The sequence below is a fragment of the Mirounga angustirostris genome, unplaced genomic scaffold, assembly GCF_029215605.1.
Source record: "Mirounga angustirostris isolate CCGP_5_RB_7025 unplaced genomic scaffold, mMirAng1.0.hap1 SCAF_4, whole genome shotgun sequence".
Taxonomy (NCBI): domain Eukaryota; kingdom Metazoa; phylum Chordata; class Mammalia; order Carnivora; family Phocidae; genus Mirounga; species Mirounga angustirostris.
The window spans coordinates 140,672,504-140,693,196 of NW_026991712.1; the positions used below are offsets into that span (position 1 = coordinate 140,672,504).

General features: G+C 43.4%; 1 protein-coding gene and 1 long non-coding RNA gene across 12 annotated transcripts in view; one reads left to right on the forward strand and one right to left on the reverse strand.

Annotated features, from left to right (window-relative positions):
* Positions 1 to 1,806: 1,806 nt before the first annotated feature.
* The window catches only part of NFIA (nuclear factor I A), a 369,091-nt gene continuing 350,204 nt past the window's right edge, over positions 1,807 to 20,693 (reverse strand). For all 11 annotated transcript variants that reach the window (XM_054512839.2, XM_054512843.2, XM_045897554.3 and 8 more), the window contains one exon: positions 1,807 to 9,272. In XM_054512839.2, coding sequence (XP_054368814.1) covers positions 9,255 to 9,272 — 18 coding nt within the window. In that variant the 3' untranslated portion in view covers positions 1,807 to 9,254. The remainder of the gene's footprint in view (positions 9,273 to 20,693) is intronic.
* On the forward strand, positions 13,176 to 19,515 carry LOC135364169 (uncharacterized). The gene is made up of 4 exons (XR_010410922.1): positions 13,176 to 13,314; positions 13,924 to 14,163; positions 15,979 to 16,177; positions 16,935 to 19,515. It is a non-coding gene; the product is annotated as an uncharacterized LOC135364169 (long non-coding RNA).

Here is a 20,693-nt window from a genome sequence, read left to right on the forward strand (position 1 = left end):
TTCACCCTGGGTCCTCGAGTGAGGAGATTCTGCACCGGGACCCCACACAACCCTCTGGCAGATGTGCAAAATCAGATGCAAGCCTTTATTGTTGAAAGCCGCTGAAGTTTTGGACTTGTTGGTATCACAGGATAGATCTAGCCTCGTCTGACTGAGATGTGTTTTATGATGCTCTTAGGGGATAGGACAAAGGTCCCTAATATGCCTGCAAGGCCTCGCAATATCTTGACCTAAGCGTCAAGCTTCATCTTGAACTGTATTTCCTCTCCGTTTCTCCCCTTCATCTGAACAGGCCTTCCTCCCCTCCCTCAAAGGTGCCAAGCTCCGTTCCGCTACAGGCTCTTTGTACATGCGTGCTGTTCTGTCTGCCCAGAATATTCTCCTTCCTGCCTGCTGCCTTTGCCTGGTTAACTTCTATCTGTCCTACTAGCCTCAATGGGCTTTCACATTAATAATATATCCTTTCTGACCCTCATCACAACCACACGCTTACTTTGGTCGCAGTGTTTATTTGGATAATGCTTCTTTTGCCCACTAGACTGTATACTTCATAAGAACAGTTGCTCAGTTTTTTTTTACTTACTATCCCTAGCCCCTGGCATAATCTTTGGCACATAATGGGTACTCAATTTTTATTGAATAAATAATTGAGTGGAGGGGCGCCTGGGTGGCTCAGACGGTTGAGCATCTGACTTCGGCTCCGGTCATGATCTCGAGGTCCTGGGATCGAGTTCCGAGTTGGGCTCTGTACTCAGCGGGGAGTAGGCTTGTCCCCTCTGCCCCTCCCCCACTAGTAGTCTCTCTCTCTCTCTCTCTCTCTCTCTCTCTCAGATAAATAAAATCTAAAAAGAAAATTGATGTATTATAGTGATTACAGGATGGAAGTTGGAAGAGACTTCTTGGATTTGAATCCCACCCTGCCATTTAGTTTTTGCATGACCCTGAGTAACTTACCGAGTCTCTTTCTGCCTTAGTTTCCTCATCTGTAAATGGGGATAAAAATAGTTCCTACAGAGGTGGCTGTGAGGATTACATGGATGAAGATACACGTGCTGTATGTTTACTCCCTGGGTCTGGGCTCCAGGCTCACCTTTCTATATCCTGTTCTGGGGGGCTGGCAGTTTTCTCACTATATTTTCCAATACTCCCTTCCCAGATGCCTACGCTTCGATCAAGCCGTTGGAAGACACTGGCAGGAGCCTCAGAACAGGAGGGAGGGGAGAGAGAGGCCTTCCTTCTGGTTTTAGCTCCTGTCCACACGGGACAGCAGCAGGGGATGGGGGCACCAACGGCCTCCGGCTCCCCTCAGCGCTCCCAGCACCAGCCGCCCGCATCCTCTCAGAGGTCTGTGACCACCCGTGTGGTGCGCCCCACCTTCATGAGGCCCCCTCTCCGGAAAGATCCAAGCCTCAGCTGTGTGGAGCTCCTCCTGGGAGCGCCGAGGTTCTGGTAGCCCAGCCTTTCCCTTCTGCGTCCACAGCTCCAGCGCTGGTGGCTCCTACAGCCCCTCCTTCGGGGCTGTTGTAGAGCCCCCTCTTGGAAAACCTATCGGACCCCATTCCCGACTCCTGACTGGGCCCCGATACAACATCTGAAGCACCTGGAACGGTATCAGGCGCACAGGAAGCACAGGGGGATGTTAAGCCCCGCATTTGTTGAAGGAGCTGAGAAAACCAGCAGTGCCCATCAGAACGCTGCGGAGGGCGTGATGAGCTTGGCGTCTATCACGGACAGTGCGGTCCATCCCCTTAACTGTCACTCAAGTACAACCACCCGGGTGTGACTTAAAGCAAATGATGACACAGCTTCCAGAGCATTAGCAATTTTTTATTTTTCCTTTTTTGTTGCATAGGAAATGCAGTACTTGCTTCCAGTAATTGTATCGTAATGTGAGAAGGTGGTAACACTAATGGCTGAATGCGAGAGTTAAACTGATCCACACCAGCTCAAGAAACCTGTGGAGACTTAGCTGAATGAGGATGGACGCCCACAGTGATTCTCAACCAATTACACATTTTCACAGAACACAGCAAAACTAAAAGGGTAGCTATGAGAGTCAATACAAATACACTAGAGGCACAGGGGGCCCGGCTCATAAAAACAAATGTCAAACCAAGTTATTAACACGGGGGGGTATTTAGTTTCACAACAGATCTTTTTTCCATCTCTGGAAGTGTTCGGTCCCCTCCCCCCGCAATTTGAAATGAAAAAGATACCCGAGGTATCTTGAGTGGACAGATTTCCAAGGGTGGCGGAAAGGTCCCCAGGGAACTTTGTTCTGCATAAAGAGGTCAGGGGTGTAGGGAAGGGGAATCATGGATTTGCCTTGAAAAGTCTTTCTTGAGGACCTCCTAGAACCTGATAAGGCTCCAGCTCGAGGTCTAGTAAGTATCTCAGGGGCGACACTACCAAGTGCCTTCACAGTGCAGACAGGCTGGTCTGAGACCAGGGAGAAAAAAATGAAGGCTGGCAGCTAGCTCTCTCAATCCTCCACCCCCACACAGCGAGTGGCCTCGTGACCTTCGGTTGAGATGTTAAAAAAAAAAAAAATGCTGATTTACATAGACTATTACTAAAAAAATAAAAATTAAAAATTAAAAAAACGGAAAATAAGAATAACACAAATAGAATCAAAGGGGGAAGAGCTTCTGTCATTTTGAGAAGTCGAGCGTAAGAATAGCAGGAAAAATAGCCCAATTCATGGGACACTATTTGTCCTTAAAGCACTGTGGAGATACAAAAGTTCACATTGCACGACCTGGTGAGTGTTTTCTACCATGAGGGTGCTCTGGTCGGACTGGAGGTGGCACTTCCACCATATATATATTCCCGTAGTCCAGACACATTTTGGAAATCGGGTTTTTTTGAATTAAATCGCATAAGGAGCCCGCATGTGAAACTCGGGATGCCTGGCACACAGGCGAGGTCCTGTCCCCACACACTGCTGCCTCCCCGCTCTGGTGCGCTCAACGGCAAGTGGTCCCCTATCTTTCCGAGCATTTCTGGTACCTACTCCCCATGTCCCCATTCCCCTTATCTGGTTATGTAACCCTCTGGGGGCATAAAAGGCAGATGGGTGCTGGGTTAGGGGGAAAAAAGGTGAGATGAAACTGGTTTAATTTGGGAAGCAAGTAGTTTCAAATTTAGACCAAAAAAAAAAAAAGTATATTTAAAAAAAAAATCCCGTGTTAATAGCAAACTCCTTTTTCTTATGAATCGGGCCCAAAGTTTGTACAGAGTTTTATTTTTGAAGAAAATATTGCAACTGTGCATGAAACTAAATAGCCATGTGATTTCTTAAAGATTTTTTTCATTTTTTTTTCTTTTAACATGAGGAAGTCTGGTGTGAAGACGAATCAAGCATGGGTACCTGGCTGAACATTGTCCATTAAGAAAACGCTTCAGGGTCAGCATAGCTTCAGCCGAGGGTCAAGGAAAATGTCCCTCACTTGGAAATGTTCTCAGAGTGTCTTCGTAGCACAGTTCTTGAAACACAAGCGGTTGTTTTGAGACAAAAGTCTTGCCAGGGACTGATTTCTGAAATCAACCACCCATGCTTGTCCCCTAGGAGAAAGAAAACAAAAACAAAAACAAAAAACAAAAAACAAAAACAAAAACACAAGTAATACTGAATTTAAGTAAATGTATACCTCCAAAATACTGAAAACAGCCGAAATCAAGAAAGACAGAATTTGCGTTCTCAGTGAAATACCTTTAAACCTAGCTGACAAGAACCAAGTCAGAAAAAAAAGACTAACATAACTTGGAGTAATATTCATACAGCTCACTAAGCATTATGGAATAGCATGCATTAATATTGTACGGTTATTTTACATCACCTATAGAAGGTCCTGACTGACAGCGAAGGCTACCGGTGTAGAAAAATCTTACTTCAGAAGAGCAATATAATACAGATTTCACAGGCACTACATTTTAATATATCAGGTATTATGCTGGTTTTCTTATAATTCTTTCTGTCCTAAAGCTGGCATTATAACAATGACCAAAAAGGCAAGGATTGAAGTAAACGGAAAGTAGATACCAAAGTTGATATAGTTTTTTTTTCTTCAGATAGATTAGTGCATAGTTCTCATGCAGATAAACACTGCTATGCATTTACACTGTTGGAAAGCAGAGTGAATTGAGCCCAAGTTGTCACATTGGTGTAAATCATTTTGTCAGCCTGTAATAGCACCATGTAATGGATTTGCATTAAACATTAAATTGATTTCAGAATTGGTGACACAGTATTCACTACAGTTAAGTGCTATGGAATAGCTTCAATGTTACCTGCTATCTATCAAAGCAATTTTCATCCCACTGCTTTTTTATTGGAAAAAATAAAAGGAACACATACACGACACTCATTAGGCAAATGCACAGCCTTGGACGTGGAGAAGGCAGAGCGGGTTTACTGTCAAACAGTAAATACATGCATTGACTTCGGGAGGAAGCTGGCCTTGGAAGCCGGTTGGAATGAAAGCCCTGCCGGTGGGCAGTGTGGCTTTCTGAGACCGTCCGAGGACAGATCTCTGAGGGTGGGTGGTGAGGTGCCACTGAAGCTCTCCTTACATTACCATGCCAGTTGTGTTTTAAATTTGTTCTATGGAGGCCTGCTACCGGGAAACAAAACAAAACAAAACAAAACACTGAAAGAAAGGAAAGAGAGAAAGAAAGATGGGGAGAGACAGAGAGAGAGACAGAGAGACCACCACCACTAGGGACAAAAAGATATATCCAGAGACATGATGCAAAGTACATCAAGCGACATTCCTAGAAATCCCCCCCCCCAAAAAATCACAAGGAAAAAAATGTTTTTCTTAATCCAGCTTTCATAAATACTTTATGACAAAATTTAAAGTTTATGGGGACAAGGGTTTGAAAAGTAAAAGACAAACTTTTTGAGATGGGTTTTGCATATTCCTGTGGGCTGACTGAACACCGTGACTCTGGAAAATTTGGGTTCCCTTACACTTCGACTGTCAGAGAATGAGGACCGCAAGCGTGGGGAAGTGTACCTGTCGGCTTGCGGGGGAGGGGTGCCCACGCCTGACTGCGGGGTGGGGGTGCGGAGGGGCTGACACCAATAACTGCCATGCCAGGGTGTGAAGAAACTTCTAGAAAAGTTCGCTCGAACCTCAGAGGAAAGTAAAAAGCTCTGGGATGGAGAGAGTGTCATTAGGGGGAGGGCCTCTGCCCATGAATGATCAGAAAAAGAGCATCTTAATGGCAGGGGGATGGGTCAGGAAAAAAAAAAAAAGCCTATAGAAAAATGATCAGATTTAGTGTTTGTGCCTCTGACTTCAGTTCCCAAAGAAAAAACATGGAGAGTGATTTGAGGGACTTCTCTTTGCCAATATTGTTAATGCCATTTGACAGGAGAGAAAAAATTCCAATGTGTCTCAGAATCCAGGGCGGGGCCTTTAAATCCGGCCGGCCCTCAGCCTGTCAGTCTACACACCCCAGGTAGCAAAGTCTTCCTCAAACATCTTCGCTTGGCTTTCATCTAACAAGGTAAACACTCAGATTGTTGGTGTTTCTTTTTTCCTGCTTGATCACAACTGAACTACAGTTTCCTGCTGCTTTCTGGACAATGAAACATGAACAAAAATGTAACTTAGTGTATTTAATACTTAACCCCTGTTCGTTATCACCCTAGACTGCCTCCTTAATGTTTTAAAGCCTTTAAAACATTTTTTTTTTCCTGCAAATCTGTTCAGAGTTCCCTAATTTTAGCTTCATCAAACTTAATACAACAAAATACCTTCAAAAATACAGCATACCTGTAACGTCCATTTACAATGGTTTTTCAGTAGACCTATACTTCTCAAGCATAGGAATATGCTATACCATTGAGAGAAAAAAAATAACTGTATTTAAATACTTACAAAAAAAAAAAAAAAGGAAACAGGAAAGTTTTAAACTTAAATCCAGTTCCCAAAGGCGGGGGGCGGGAAAGAAAGAAAAGCAATTCTATGAACGCTGCCTTTATAATGGACAATCAGAAATTTCACTAGGCTAATTTGACAGAAATTTTTCCTCATTTAAACAACATTACAAAAGTCCTGCATTATAAAATAGGGTAGAATAAATCAGTGTAATCAATAAAACTATACAACAATACAAATTACATATCTTCTGAGTGGGCAGTTTATTCTCTCTCTTTGCAGTCATGACTACAACATGCTCACTAAAAACAACTAAAACTGCCCAAACTATTGCTTAGTTTGTTTTGTTTTAAAAAAAGGGTGCAATTTTATCGTATATACAACCAATTTACTGGTAATACCTTGGCTTATCGCAAGGTTCTGACAAAATGTTTGTCTAGGCTTTTTTCCCTTCACTGTGAAGCACTGAAAGCTGCTATTTTTTTTTTTTTTTCTTTTTTCTTTTCTTAGTGCACATATGTCATAATAAAGTAATGCCCAGCTAAGTGCTATAGGGGAAGGCAAAGTATGCTGGCTGGCTATAGGAAGTGACACCGTATACTGACAATCACACCATACACAGCGCCAAACGACTATTCAACCACGTATCAGACACATACGAAAATCCAAAATGTTTTATTTTATTTTTTTTTCCTTAAATAGAGATAACCGGTAAACAATTTTCAGAACTTGGAAGTTTAAAAACGTGCATATAAAAATGGGCATTAGATACTTTTTATTGAATGTGGATTGACTGCAGTCTGCTAAGAAAAATGGGGTGTGGGAGCTGAAGAAAAAGGAAGTTGTCTTTTTTTTTTTTTTAAGGCTTGCTTGTGAAAGGAACAGTTGTAAAAACAAAATTGCTTGAAGCAGGGTCAGCTTAGTGCTTCACAGTTTGACTGCTTCTCTAAGAGGAGCCCTTCCTGCGCACGTGCATTCAAAACTCACAAAAAAAAGTACAAAGACAAACACCTAAAACACACTGCGTCAAGTGCAGCACCGACTTTGGTCAAATAAAAAAAAAATAAAATAAAAGGAAAATTAACAATCGCTAAGCTTTTCTACACGATATAAGCAGGTATTGCATATTTTCATATATCTGGGTGGGGGGGAATAAAGGAAGACTCCAAATAAATTGTAAAATGCAGCAACATCCAAAATACTGATATTCTAAAGCCATCTACAGATCTCAGAAGAGCACTGCCACTGACCACAGAGGACAATAAAGACTACTCCTATCTGCGGAACAACTAACTCTCTATTTAGTTCTAGATGTTGAAACTGACGATGGCTGACATAAAAGTCACATTTACAAAAAGTGTCTCCAAATGCTTGACGAGGGAAAAACCCCTTTCAATAGAGGAGCATGTGCAACAATTCCACAAATAATCGCTATCCAGGGCAAGGCACATTGATATGGAATTTTTGTTTTCGTGCAAATTAAGGAAAAAAAACAAAACAAAACAACATTGTTTCGGGGGGGAAAGATGAGGAGCAAAGTGTCTTCCCAAGAATTTCAGTTACTTGATTGTATAGGACAGTAGTAGAACCCTTCTGAAGGGCTGAAAAACATAGTTTAAAGGCAAGTGCCTAGAGTAGGGATTACAATATTGTGTCTTAATGCACTCTACTTTATCCTACATTAACTATATAAAAATTAGTTACTAACACTAGAACATGCAGAGACTTTCTCTGATCAGCAGGGCTTGCCAACCAGAACGTATATATATGTATAGTATAGGAAACCTTCTTGAAGTTGCATGGGAAGCAAAGGGGTGCTTCGCTGTCTGGTAGAAAAATCACTTGCACTTTTTTTTGTTACTTTTTTTGTTTTTTTTTTTGTGTGTGTGTGTGTGTGTATTTTTTTTTACATAAGATACAGGACATTTGGGGGTGCAAACTTTTTTTTTTTTTCCCTAACAGGTCCCCTTGATCTGAATGGGCACCGGCATTTATGTCAGTATTGGTTTCATTATTATTATTATTATTATTTTTTTCCCCAAAGCCCAGTTCAGGGGCGCAAAGGTCTTGAAAAGTTCTGGACAATCTCTGGTACAATGAAGTGTCTGATAACTGATAAATCCTATGTTGCTGGATACATGTAAAAATTTTCAGAATTGGCATAATCCATTATAGTGACTTCTAGCTTATAAAATTAACAGATACCATGATTTCATTTTAGTTATGTGCTTTGATAACAGAAAATAATTAATTAGCATTTAATGTAGTTAACATATCGTGGTAAAAGCACCATTAGATTTGTTTTTTTGTTTTTTTTTTTAAATTTTCCTTCAGTTTTTAAAGGGATACAAGTTTAACAATAAAAAACATAAAAAGCAAAAATAGCTCCCCTTTTTCTTGCAAGGCTGTTTTTTACCCCGATAATTTAGAGTCCTGGGGTGGAAGGACTTGAAAAACAAAAATAGAATTTTCAACAATCTCTATCTTACAAAGATATTTAGCTATCCAATGAAATTGCACTTTACTCATTTCAAAATTCGATTGTTTTGATTGATTCCTGTCAGTTTCTGTCAAAACAGACCATCTTCCCCATTTCCATGTGAATTTGTGTGTCATTGTTGAAATTGTTGAAAAAAAATTTTTTTTTTTTTTAAATGTAAGTGCAGCATTTCACAACTTTTAAAAAACTGAATAGTAGTAGTAGTAGTTTGTCATTTCGGAATTGTTCTGCAACGTGAGTGGATTCACTGTCCTTGTGGGCCATGTTATATATTTAACTGCTGACTGCTGAACCAAACCAAACCAAAAGAAAAAGTAAAAAAGGAACATAACTGCATTTTCTTTTTCCAATATGTTACAGAAAAACATTGCCCTTTGACTGTCCCGTAAGTTATATATTGCAGATCTCAGCTACTACAAAAGATTTCGTTCTCTATGCGCCTCCTGATGACTCAAGGAGGCTCACACCTGTGTGGGTAAATTCATGAAATACTGTGAAACAGCCAGGCTCCGTAAGGAAAGTGTGTTACAATGGGAAGTCAGTGAGCAAGGGTAGACCTCCACTAGCCACATCACCTAATGCTCACGCTACCATGAAACACTCCTAATGTTACAAAGCCCAACCATTTCCAGCACCATATGAGAAAATTACAACAGTCCCTAAAGTATTTAAAAAAAAAAATCCCAAAAGGTTATGGCCTTTGCTGTTTGACCATAATGCTCGCTGTTTCCATGTACAAGTTGATTGGATTCTCCCCTTCCACTGACAGTGAAGTTGTAACCGCGCTGGGTTGAGGATGCGTCCATGTTACAGAGTTGAGAAGGGGTCAGGTGGTCTGTCTGGTGGATGGTGGGACGCTGCGACTTTTATCCCAGGTACCAGGACTGGAAGACAAAAGGAAAAGAGAGATTAGAGGTACAATTTGGAAGGTAACATATTTTAGAAGTTGCCCTTCCGACCATGAAATTGGGATCTCTATTAGGAATGAAATGGGGGCGGGGGGGGAGGATTTTCTGGAAATGGAAGAGAGGAATGACAGACAGTAGTAAATCCTGAGTCACTGAAGCTGATCTTACTCCTCTGAAGTTGAAACTCAGTGTCTTCATTGGGGTTTGCCAACGTTCTGAGTATGTCTCAAAAATAAAGTGTTTGTGTCCACTTGAAATACATATATAGGTTTTGCAGTCTGGCAGGGGCAGCTACAGGAGGGCAAGAAGCTTGATCATCTTGTCACTGAGTCCTCAGTCCTAGCACAGTGCCTGCAGTAGAAGGTTCTCAACAAACAAGTGCTGAACGAATGGACAATGGGTGAGGGAAGAGGTTTCCTGTGCTGATCAATGTCTACTTGTATGATTTTCACATCTCCTTTTCAATGAGATGGAGGCCCTAAAGACGGTGCTGTGACAGTCTTTGAATGGGCGCGGATGATCAACAGTGACATAAAAATAAGTGGGGGTGAAGTAGAAAAAGGTGCTGCACGAAGAGTCCTGGGTAATTTTGGGCAAGTCACAGCACCTCTTTGATACCCAGTTTCCTTTATGTGTGCCTGAGGTAAATTTTCTGAGGTAAAATGCTCCTTTTGGCTCAATGATATTTCTAAGATAATTTTTCAAAAATGACATACAATAATCCAATGGGATCAAGATTTCACCCTATTAGCTGCCATGATGTCCAAAGGACAAAAATGAGGCCATTGCATAGCCCCTGTTTTTGCTTTTGTTCGTTCAGCACTTATTTAGGAAGCCTTCCATATGCCTGCTGGGCCCGGTTACCAGTTACCAGTTACCTTTTCCTTTCCAAAAATCCTTAGGTGATTGGCTTTGGACAACAGTCTGGTGATACATCACTTTATATGACAGCATTGTTTTCTCCGTTAGCTAAACAAAGTGACCAGTTATGGTGTACTATCAAAGTAGGTTTCTAAGTGAAATAGAGAAGTGTTTGGCTTTTGCCAACTTTTCCCTAGAGCTACTGTGCCAAATTCACCACATCCATCATTATTCACAGAAAAATCGTCAACTTCTAGAAAAAGTGAATGTCGCTGAAATCTCTGAGTTGGCAGTATCAGAAAGGGGTACATTCGAGTGGATTCAGTCAGACGAAGGCTCATCGGTGCCCAAGAGATTCAATTACGTAAAGGACGGCCTCTGATCCCAGGGGTGAACGGCGAAATGATAGTTCCGTGGATAGCTACCAGGTATGAGATTTCCTGGTCACACAAGCTACCTTTGATTTCCAGAGGACTTGAAAAACCCAAGCCTAACCCGAAAAACTACTCATCCTGTGTACTTTTAGATGTTCCTCTTTGACCACATGCTCTGAGCAACACAATAAAGCCTCTTGTGTCCCGAAAGGAAATCATCCTGGCAAAGACACACGGCCTACATCTAACTGGACAAAAGGAAGAAGAGGGGGAAAGAAAGGAGAGGCGAGGCAAGGCCCGAACTGTATTTCCAGGAGGCCTCTCCTCAGAGCTGACGGATATGTGCGTGCCACAGCCGCGGTCTCTCGCTCACAAAACAGTCTCCAAGTTTGGGTGCGGCGAATAATGCTTACAGGATTTCTGTTCTCACACTTTCTAAGTCGGTTGTGAAATTCCAGCCTTCTTCAATCTGACGCCGCAGAGTAGCTCTCGAAGCAAACACCGGGGACCCAGTGAGTCAGCAGGGGGAGCAGTTTTCCATACCACAGTTTCTGGACACAACCTCAGCGCACTACAAAAATCTGCAGTGGCTCTGCACTTCTCTTAAAAAGCAAAGCAAAAAAAAAAAAAAGTTTCTTCACACATCTTACTATTCAGTGTGTGCCTTGCCGACAAGGTTACCCCAGAGCAGCTCTGTAATCCTTCACTGAAATAGGCTTTATTGATTGCTCTGGTCTATTGTTCTCTTTTCAAGTCCCCCAAGTTCAAGTTCATCCTGGTGTTACATCATGTCTGGTTGCTAAGAGCAACCAGACAGACCCAGACGTGACTATCATTAGCAAGAAACCCTCCGCTCTCCTCCCACCAACCTTCCAGGGGCTCTGACGTAGCAGGCCCACTGCAAACACATTGAAGTATTTATTCTGCCTAATTTATGACCTACACAGCAAGCAAGACCCCCACTCCAAAAACCAACACTGTTGTATATTTAATTAATCTGTCTTTCTCTGGCACTTGGGAAAGTTAGACAAAGGACTAATTATTGTGTTTCACTCTCCACACTTTTCTTTTGGGGGGGTGAATATTTGCATGGGAAAGAAAACTACAAGGCCTAGCATTGCCACCGCCCCCCCACTTCTTCTTTTTGCCCTATTGACATTTCATGAAATACTTTAGCTGCTTAAGGGAATTAGAAAAAAAAAATGCGATGTGAATGTTACTCCTTCTGAGTTGGTATTCAGTAACACAAATCAACTCATGACATGTTTAAATTTAAATGCTAACCACACACTCTCAGAGTTACTTTAAAGGTTAGTTTTTAATCAATAGAAGTTGCTGACTCCGGGTTTTTGAGCTGCGCACTGCAGCTCTTGGGCTTTTGTCTACGGTTAGGGCTTTCAAACTTTTTTTTTTCCTTGCGATGATTTTAGCAATGATTTTTCAGACACAGAAGGCTATTGTGCTCTGACCAGCAACATGTCAATAGAGAAGCGAGTTGCCCTGTGGTGTGGTGTCAATATGACTCCTGAAGCCATGGGTTGGGGGTCTTTAATAACCCGTGAAAAAAACTTAATTAACCCTTTCAGGCCCAAACCAAAACCTATTCTTAAACTTTTTCACTCCTGTAATTTGACCATTAGGACTTATTTCAACATCACACTAATCTTCATGACAATTAACCCAGCTACTTGACCAAGGCTTCCCCCGCCCCCCCCCCCCCCACAATGGGAAGTCAGTCCGTTAGGGGAACCACACAGGGAATTTGTTTTTTGAGGATTTTTTTTTGGGGGGGATGAGGTCTCTTTGATTAAATCATTTATTTGCCGAGATGGCAGATAAACAGTTATAATAAGAATAATCAAAAAACTCATCCATTTCACCGAACTATTTTCTCATGATCAGTTTGTAGCTGAAGACGCTCCTAATTTCTTTATGATGAATGTGATAGTTGCACATGTATATGCCACTCAATTTCTAGAAGCTTCCATGAACTACTAATAACATCAAATGCACAAGACAGTGTTTGGAAAAGCCCACTTTTCTCTTGTGATGTTTCCTTAGAAAATCTATTATGCAAGCAGTGCTAGTTTCAAAACATGACTTGAAGAATGACTCTGAGCATTTTTTTTCCTTGGGTCATACAAGAGAAATATAAAAATAATCCTGAGGTTGTTAAATTGTTGGGGTTGAGTAGCAAATCACTGGGAAAATAGTGCCACACCAAACAAAATTCATTTATGGAGAGTCAAAAAATTGTCTTCAGACATTTACTGACACAAACTTCCATTTCATATGGTTTCTGCCTTCATACTTTATAACCCCTTAATCTAACCTACTGCATCCAGATGGACTACAAAGGAATCTCTGTCCCTTATCTGCAGAGAGTTCCAATATTACAATATAGGACGATGTTATCTTGATACATTTACATTAAGGAAGTAAACACAGAGCTTTGATCTATTTTTTTCCTCAGGGACTTTCAGCTATAGTTGTTTTGGAGGTCCATAAATCCACACTCCCACCGAGGCTCCAGTTCAGTAAAATTAATCTGTTACATTCACAATTTCTACAGTTTGGGATGTGCCGGGGGCGGGGGGTGGGGAGCGGAGGGGGGTGGTAATTGTCCTCTTTCAGTGTTCAAGGTGAAACATCAAAAGAAACCTGCAGTCCAGGACCAGAGCTCAGCTTTCCTTTTCTCCAGTCAAATGAAGAAGTAATCTCATCAGGTTGGAAAGTGCTGACTAAGGATTTAATAAAGTGCCTGCAGATGTGGCGTCTCTAAGGTATTCAACTCATGTAATGCAAAACAGCTCCACACTGAATGTGCTTATAAAATTTCATTTAACCATTGCAGCGCGAAATTTTTTTTTCGCCGTTCTCTAAGGAGTTTTATCACACTTCCCGCCCCTTAATTTACAGCTCCATGAAAGTTCGAATCCCATTCTGCTGGGATTCTGGAGTCCTCACAGTAGTCAGGTTTTATGAACCATAAACAATATCCATCCGGCGGCATCCTAAACAGGAAGGCTGGAATGGCAGTAGGCACCTCTGACAGTGCCAGGCTCTTTCCTTTCTTATGCCCCACAGAGAGCAATTAGGAAACTCTTTTCCCAAAATTTGGTCATGAGGTGGCCCCAAGACATGGTCTACGAAGACTAGACTCCTTCGTCAACAACAAACGGTCTAATGTGAATAACAAGTTTTTTCTTTTTTTAAAGGGCCTTTTATATACTCTTCTCACTCAGAGGGCAGGATGTATATTTGAACAACAAAAGGAAATACAAGTCTGTTTGAGATAGCTCTATTTTACTTTAACCAGAAAAAGAGAGGGTGCAGGGGGTGAGGATGGGGAGGGTGGTACAGACTGTGACGCAGCAGAATCTGTTTTTCAGATTAAAAAGTTAAACAAAAGGCCTCAAGGGCAAAGTTGAACACTGCGGAAGGAGGCTGTTAATGTGGAATCCAGAACTGGGTGTGACACTTCGCTTTCTTCCCCAGGCAAGGTGGGTTATTTAAGGACATTCACACACAGAAAACAGAGACGTGCAGATACTGGGAGGCCTCTGTCTCCATGGCCCCCGCAGGCCCGACTCTTCATCAGCCCCGAAGAGGACGCTACCAACCAGGACTGCGTGAGTTGTGGCCACCATTTTTACTCTTCTCTTGAGGAGAGGCTGTCTCTGCAGGGTCGCACTCATCCAGCTCGTCATTTTTGGCTTCCTGCTCTGGTTTGGATGAGCTAAAGCCCACTGTTGCCCGTGGCAAATCAGCCCAAAACCTGGTAGCTCCCCCGGCCCCCTTTCAATACAACAGAAATGGACAGGCCTTCCGGGTTTCTCACATCAGTAGACACCATTTTGGAGCATTTCTTCACTCATTCTGCAAGCACCAGGGCCCTGATGTGTGCTGGGTGCTAATGTACACTAGGCCCTGGGGATAGAATGTGTACAATAAATAGGTCCTGCCCTTTAGGAGTCGTTTCGTAGAAAGACAGCACTGAACCACAGCCTTCTATACCCTTCAAGATACCAGGTACCCTGGTGGGCTCACAGTAGGATCAACCTTTATCAGCCTCATATCGACTGATGAGGCTGAGCATTCAATGTCTGAGGGACCCAGGACCGAGTCCTACTTTTTCCCTTAGCAAGTTGTGTGACTTTAACTAAGGAGGTCTCTGTCCTCGGGCCCCCAGAGGACTGCTGTGAGGAGTCTGTCTCTGCACGACAGGAGAGGAGAGTGGGTTTTTACACTGGTTTCTCCTGAAAAAGGTGGGCAGCTATCCCCAGGTGTCAGTTACTGGTATTGCCAGCCACGGGCTTTGATCTCTGCCATCATTTTTCTTGTCTGATTTTGTTAATTAAAGAAAGCCTGTTTTCAATAATGCTAAACCAAGACTTGTTTATTGTACAGGAAACTATTAAAACATTAATGGGCCATGGTTGGCCCCACTTACCTTTGTGGCCTTATCTTTTCACTGCCTGTACTCAACACTTGTGCTGTGTGAAACTTCTTCCAGATCCCCCAAAGCCAAATGCTTTCTCCCTGCTGGGCCTTGGCACGGGCGATCCTGCTCTCCTTGGCTTTGCTAACACTTGCTAGCTCTTGCGTTCTCAGATTAGCATCCCTTCTTCCAAGGGGTCTTTCTCCAGGCCTTTCGTCCTGGGGTTTACCTCTGTCACAGTCTCTGAACTGTAATTACCTGTGTTCTCCCCAAGAAAATGGATATCTTGTTGAGCGTGGCATCCCCGGTGTCTTGCCCAGTGGCTGGGGCAGAGCAGGCACTTACTAAATACAGTTGAAGGAAGGAAGGAAGGAAGGATGGAAGGAAGGAAGGAAGGAAGGAAGGAAGGAAGGAAGGAAGGAAGGAAGGAAGGAAGGAAGGAAGGAAGGAAGGAAGGAAGGAAGGAAGGGGCTGTGTCTAAGGTTCTGGAAGCCTGGTGTCAGTTACCCCAACAGGGTATTTAGATGGATGACTTCCAGCACAGCTGAGCCACATCCATGCTCATGCCACGTGGCCACGTGGCTCCCCCCCATGACAGACGCGCTCCTGAGAGACACAGGCAGGTCCCCGCAAGCCGCCCCAGGCAGTTCTGACGGAAGAGCAGCTGCAGCGGGGCCAAGTGCGTCAGCAGCACGTGCGATAGTGTTGTAACATGGACGGCTGCCTACTTACTACAAGCACAGAGCAGTTGTCCAAACCACCGCTCCCTGGAGAGTGACCGTCTGCTCCCGGCCAAGACCTCCGTTTGGTTCAAACCTCAAGACGGGAAAACACTAATCTTTTTACCCAATAAGCCATCCAGCACCTCCAAACCTTGGGAGTACACACACAATCCAATTATTCCGACTGTTGTTCCAAAGTCTAAATCTTGCGCCGTCTTCCAACTTGCCCCAGTGTCTGCCTCCCCATCAAGTGCTTTTTTTTTCTTCTTGGTCTCCCTTTACAGTCTCATCTGAGTAACCTTTTACCTCATGAAACCAAAGACTTCCGAATGAACAACTGCACTCTGGCCCGCTCGTGTTCGCTCTGCAGACTTCCCAGAGGGCTGTGTGCATCGCAGTGGAGCTGGGCCCCCGGAGGCCGAGTTAGCAGAACCCCATCATTGAACTAGTATACACCATTCTGTACCAGTGAAGTCATCTCAGGCAAGTTCGTTAGCACTCCTGGGTCTCCGTATTAGACTCCATGAAATGGAGATAACAACTTGATCAGTTTTTATGGGGCTTAGATGAGCTAATGCCTGGCTAGAGGCAAGCACACAAAACCAGAAGGCCGGGGTAAATGGACTCTCTAATTCTAACATGTGTACGGGCCCTACGGTCCACGTGAGACCCCAGGAGGACCGGTTCCCTTGGAAAGTCATCGCTCAACAAGGCGGCTCTCTCTTACTTAATGATATAATTTCTTAGTTAAAAGTAGCAGCTGCGTCAGTTCCATTCCCCCAGTTGCAAGAGAAAGTTCTTGAGAAAATAAAAATCTGTCTTTAATTGCGGTATTAAAATCAGAGCAGCAAAACCAACCACACAAAAGGAATTGGCTCAAGTTTATGAAAGCCATTTGGGCCCTTGCCTTGCAAGGCTAAACTGCACGCCTTGGAAGTTGGGGGTGAGCGGGGGAGAGAGGGGAGGCGGCGGGGCGGGGGGGGGAAGTCGTCAGGCAACCAAGTGGGACAGAAACAATCCTATTTTGGTTTTTGTTAGCGAACGGCATACTACATAGATCAGAGACTTCTTATAAAATACAAACCCCCACTGTACACAAAGCACAGGAAAATGTGAGGAAAAAAGGGAAAAACTAAAAGCAGCTTAGGGTGTGTTAACGCTGCTATTCTGTCAGCTTAAAGAGTATTTTATGCTTGATCAACAGCTCTTTTTTATTGTGCTTTTCTTTCATTCATTCAAGACATCAAAGCTGCACACCACCAGTGTACCTGCCCTTCTGGAGCCGCTTGTGAGGGGGTTCTAATGAAGCACGACTCTGGGAGCCGGAGACCCCCGTGGACACGGCAGTTCAAAGGGAATATTTCAACAATGATTACATTTTGTAAATCTTTTTATGAAAGAGACAGCTTATTTCCTGCTTTTTCATGAAAAATAGATTCTATCCATTAAAGTGAGCCCGCGCCACGGAAGCTGCTTGAGATCTGAGGTGCAGCGTGGAGATTAAGGGGACAACGGCCCGATGAAATCGTCCAGAGTTCCTATCTGTTTGGCTAGGATGGCACTGCTGGATTGTCTGGGTGGAGCCCAGACGGTGCGCTGGATGGCTCTGCTAGCGGAAATGCAGTGACAATGGTGCTTCGCGGTTTATTTTCAGCCGGGGGCCTGGTGTTTATTGTTTGTTCCTTTTTATTCTTTGTGATTCCACAGAGTCCAAACCAAATATCAGAAGGCATTGGGCCACCCCTTTGATTGCACAGGAAAAAAAGATGAAAGATTTTAGCTACAGATTCATTAAATGCTATTATTTTTAATGCCCCGAAATGGGACAGACCCTTTCGCACGTGGGAAGTTAGCCATTAAAGAGCTGGCTCGGCTCTGAAGATACAATACAGGCTTTATTACTGGCTAATGTCAGTCCCAAAGGCAAAACTAAAGAAGGCAGGCTACCCTTTTGTAATTTTTGATTTTCAGTATTAAGATAATCTTTCCTCGGGTCTTTCCTTTTTTTTTTTTGGCGGCGGGGAGAGTTGAGTACAGTAGGGACGGAGGAGAATAATTTCCTAGGGAGCTATGAAATGAAAAAAAAAATGTATGTTTTCTGCACATCAGATTCCAACCTTAATTAAATGCCTGTTGTCTAACAAGTGCAGACAGTCACACTTGGGGCTGGCCCAACGGTGGCCCAGGGAGGTAACCTTTCTTGTTTAAAAAGAGAGGCGTGGGAGTGGAGGTCAGAGCTCAGCAGAGCGTGGCCACATTGTAATAATCATTCCACCCAGTGCTTCTCTGCTCCTGCTCTTCCCCCAGAGCTGAGAAGCCCTTCCCAAACACCACTCAGGTTCACAGCACATCTCTCATGTAGATGTACTGTTTGGATTGTGCAGGTAGAGAGAGTCTGGAAAGGGGTAAAAAAATAATATTAAAGCGAAAAGTCCAATTATTACAAAAAGTCTCCAGAGACGTCCTGCAATAGAACGACGGAGGATCTGATACTTTGCCAGAAACGAATTCCCAAACTAACCTTTTCAGCCAAGGAGCCCTTTAGGCACTGCATGGCATCTGCCATCTTTGGACCTTTCCACCGCAGCTGGTGCCGACTGGCACGGCCCAGGGCACAGGTCTTTGCTTCTTACCCCTTTATTCACCCTCTGGTCACAGTCCGGGCTCCTTCCTCTTGTCCTTTCCGAGCCCTGTTTCCTGCCCACCCCCTCCACCCCTCTAGCCAGTCTCTTTCTCTCCCTTTCCACCTGGGTTCCCCCCCCCCCCCCACCAGGAATTACGGCAGACCCCTCCTCTCCCAAAGGCTGCAGGAACCAACAGTCCTTCCTACTCCATTCACCGGATTAAGAAAGGAAGCGCAGAAGAAGGCACTCAGCTGCAACCACGACCACCCCGCCTAGCAGCTGGAATGGAGGGGCTTCTGTAGTAAGCCAAAGAGCCAAAGAAACGAGGCTTAGAGGCAGAATTGGGGCAGAAGGTGGAGGAGGCTGCAGCATCTCAGTTCTCAGGCTCATGAGAAAAGAGAGGACAGTGAGATGCACCTCAGCGCTGGACTGTGAATCGGGAGCCCGAGCTCAGTCCCCAGCTGCCCTGGGGGTGGCACCCCAGGGGACTCTGATTCTGCTTACAAAGATCCCATTCCTGAACTTTCTTTACCTTCCGGGAACACCTGCTTTTCCATTTCACTAGTTCCAGGAGTCATCTTTTCCTTGTTCATAGTGTGGATGGGCTACTGGGGTAAGACTGTTCATATCCCTCACTGAGCTTGGCCATGGAGAAAGCAGGAGACCTAAATTCTAGTCTCTGCGACTTCAGGGGTCCAACTTTACGTATCTGCAAAGCAGCCTCAGTATACCAGTTATCATGGCATTTGAGGGAGGAAGTAACAAACACAAAAAGACAAAACTTTCAAATACTGGCCTAAATGACTTGGAAATACCGTAAGCAGCATGGTCACAGAAGGCGTTGCTGTGATCCGGACGGCATGCGGTGGGGTCAAGGTCTCCCTCCTCTGGACCAACCACCCTGGATAGAAATGGAATGATTTCCCTGAGCCCAGGCAAAGCTCCATGTGACATCCCCGAAAGCACAAACCAGGGATCAGCGAACAATGCTTTCCTCCTCCTTCTGAAAATGTGGTAGGATTTAGGGTTTTATGGCAACACAACTTGTCTTTGTTAAGACGTGACTTGCAAAACAAACCCACATGGGGGGGTTGGCAGTTTCAAATGACAGTACTTTTTTTTTTTTTAATGCTGAAACAGCAAATGCTTTTTATGTTCAGATTTATTTCCTTCTAAATCTGTAGATTAAATTTACAACGAAGCAATATTCATTACTACAAACAATTCGATTCTTCCTGAATATTTCTAGGGGAGGTGAGTGGGAAGCTTCTTGGTGGGGTTGGGGTGGGGAGGTGAACAAAGGCAAAGATCCCATAACATTAGCACTCTGTGTGAAGGGTCTTATCAACAGTTTGGGCATATACATCATATTTATGACTGGCAGAGCTACCTGGCTTCCCTGCCAGGAGACAGGTAATATCATTCTAACACAGAAAATTTAGTTAATTCATTTTTACCTTTCTAGTCATGACTAGTCAAGCAAAGATTACTGAAGACAGATTTAAGAATGTGTTTTATAAAGTCAAGCATGGTAACAAAATCACCTACTTTGTTGTCAGATAAATTCTACCAGGTACGGTTCTGCCAGTAACTGACATTTGGGAACAAACTCAGAACTCATGCCCACAGTACTCATCTGGAACAGTTACACATTCTGCTATCACTTTATTATATTTTAATGAAACCAATTACACATTGGACTGTTATATGCTCATTGACTCTTTAAATATCCTTTTCTCTTATTAAATCACCATATGGATGGGAGATCCTATCGTTCATTTTGCAAGAATGGTGCTAAGTTCAAATGATACCTATTAACTTTCTTTGGATTCTGCAATCACAAAAATCTTGCAGCTCTACCACCTTGTGCTATCTTGAAGGTGTTGATTTAAAAAAAAAATACTTGAAGATTTTTCTCTCTCTTCGAGGAGTGAATTGTCTGAGCTAAAATATCGCTTCCTGTTGTACTCCATCAGCCTTTCGGCGTTGTTCTTCAGGAACATGTTTATGAGTTCAAGTTCAGGTTTAAACTAAATAAAACACTCCTCAGGAGTTTATAACTGAGCCTCATTTACATGTGCTCCCTCTGAGCTCTGCCGGCCTCAGTGTGTGAGTTTCCAAGGCTTGGGGAAGGAATGTTTTACAGTTGGAATCTGTACTGCTTTCTCAGGCATTTCAGACTCTCAGGCTGGGCACACAAGCTTCAGTTAGTATTCAAAGTTTCCTCAGATCTGCTATAAAGTCAAAGAAAGAGAGAAAGACAAGGCAGGGGCCAACTGTATCTTCTTAATTTTCCCCATCAAGCTTTCAAGTTAACATTCCAGTTGAAAAGTAACAGATTCTAGAAGTATGTTCTAGAATTCCATAGCCTTTGA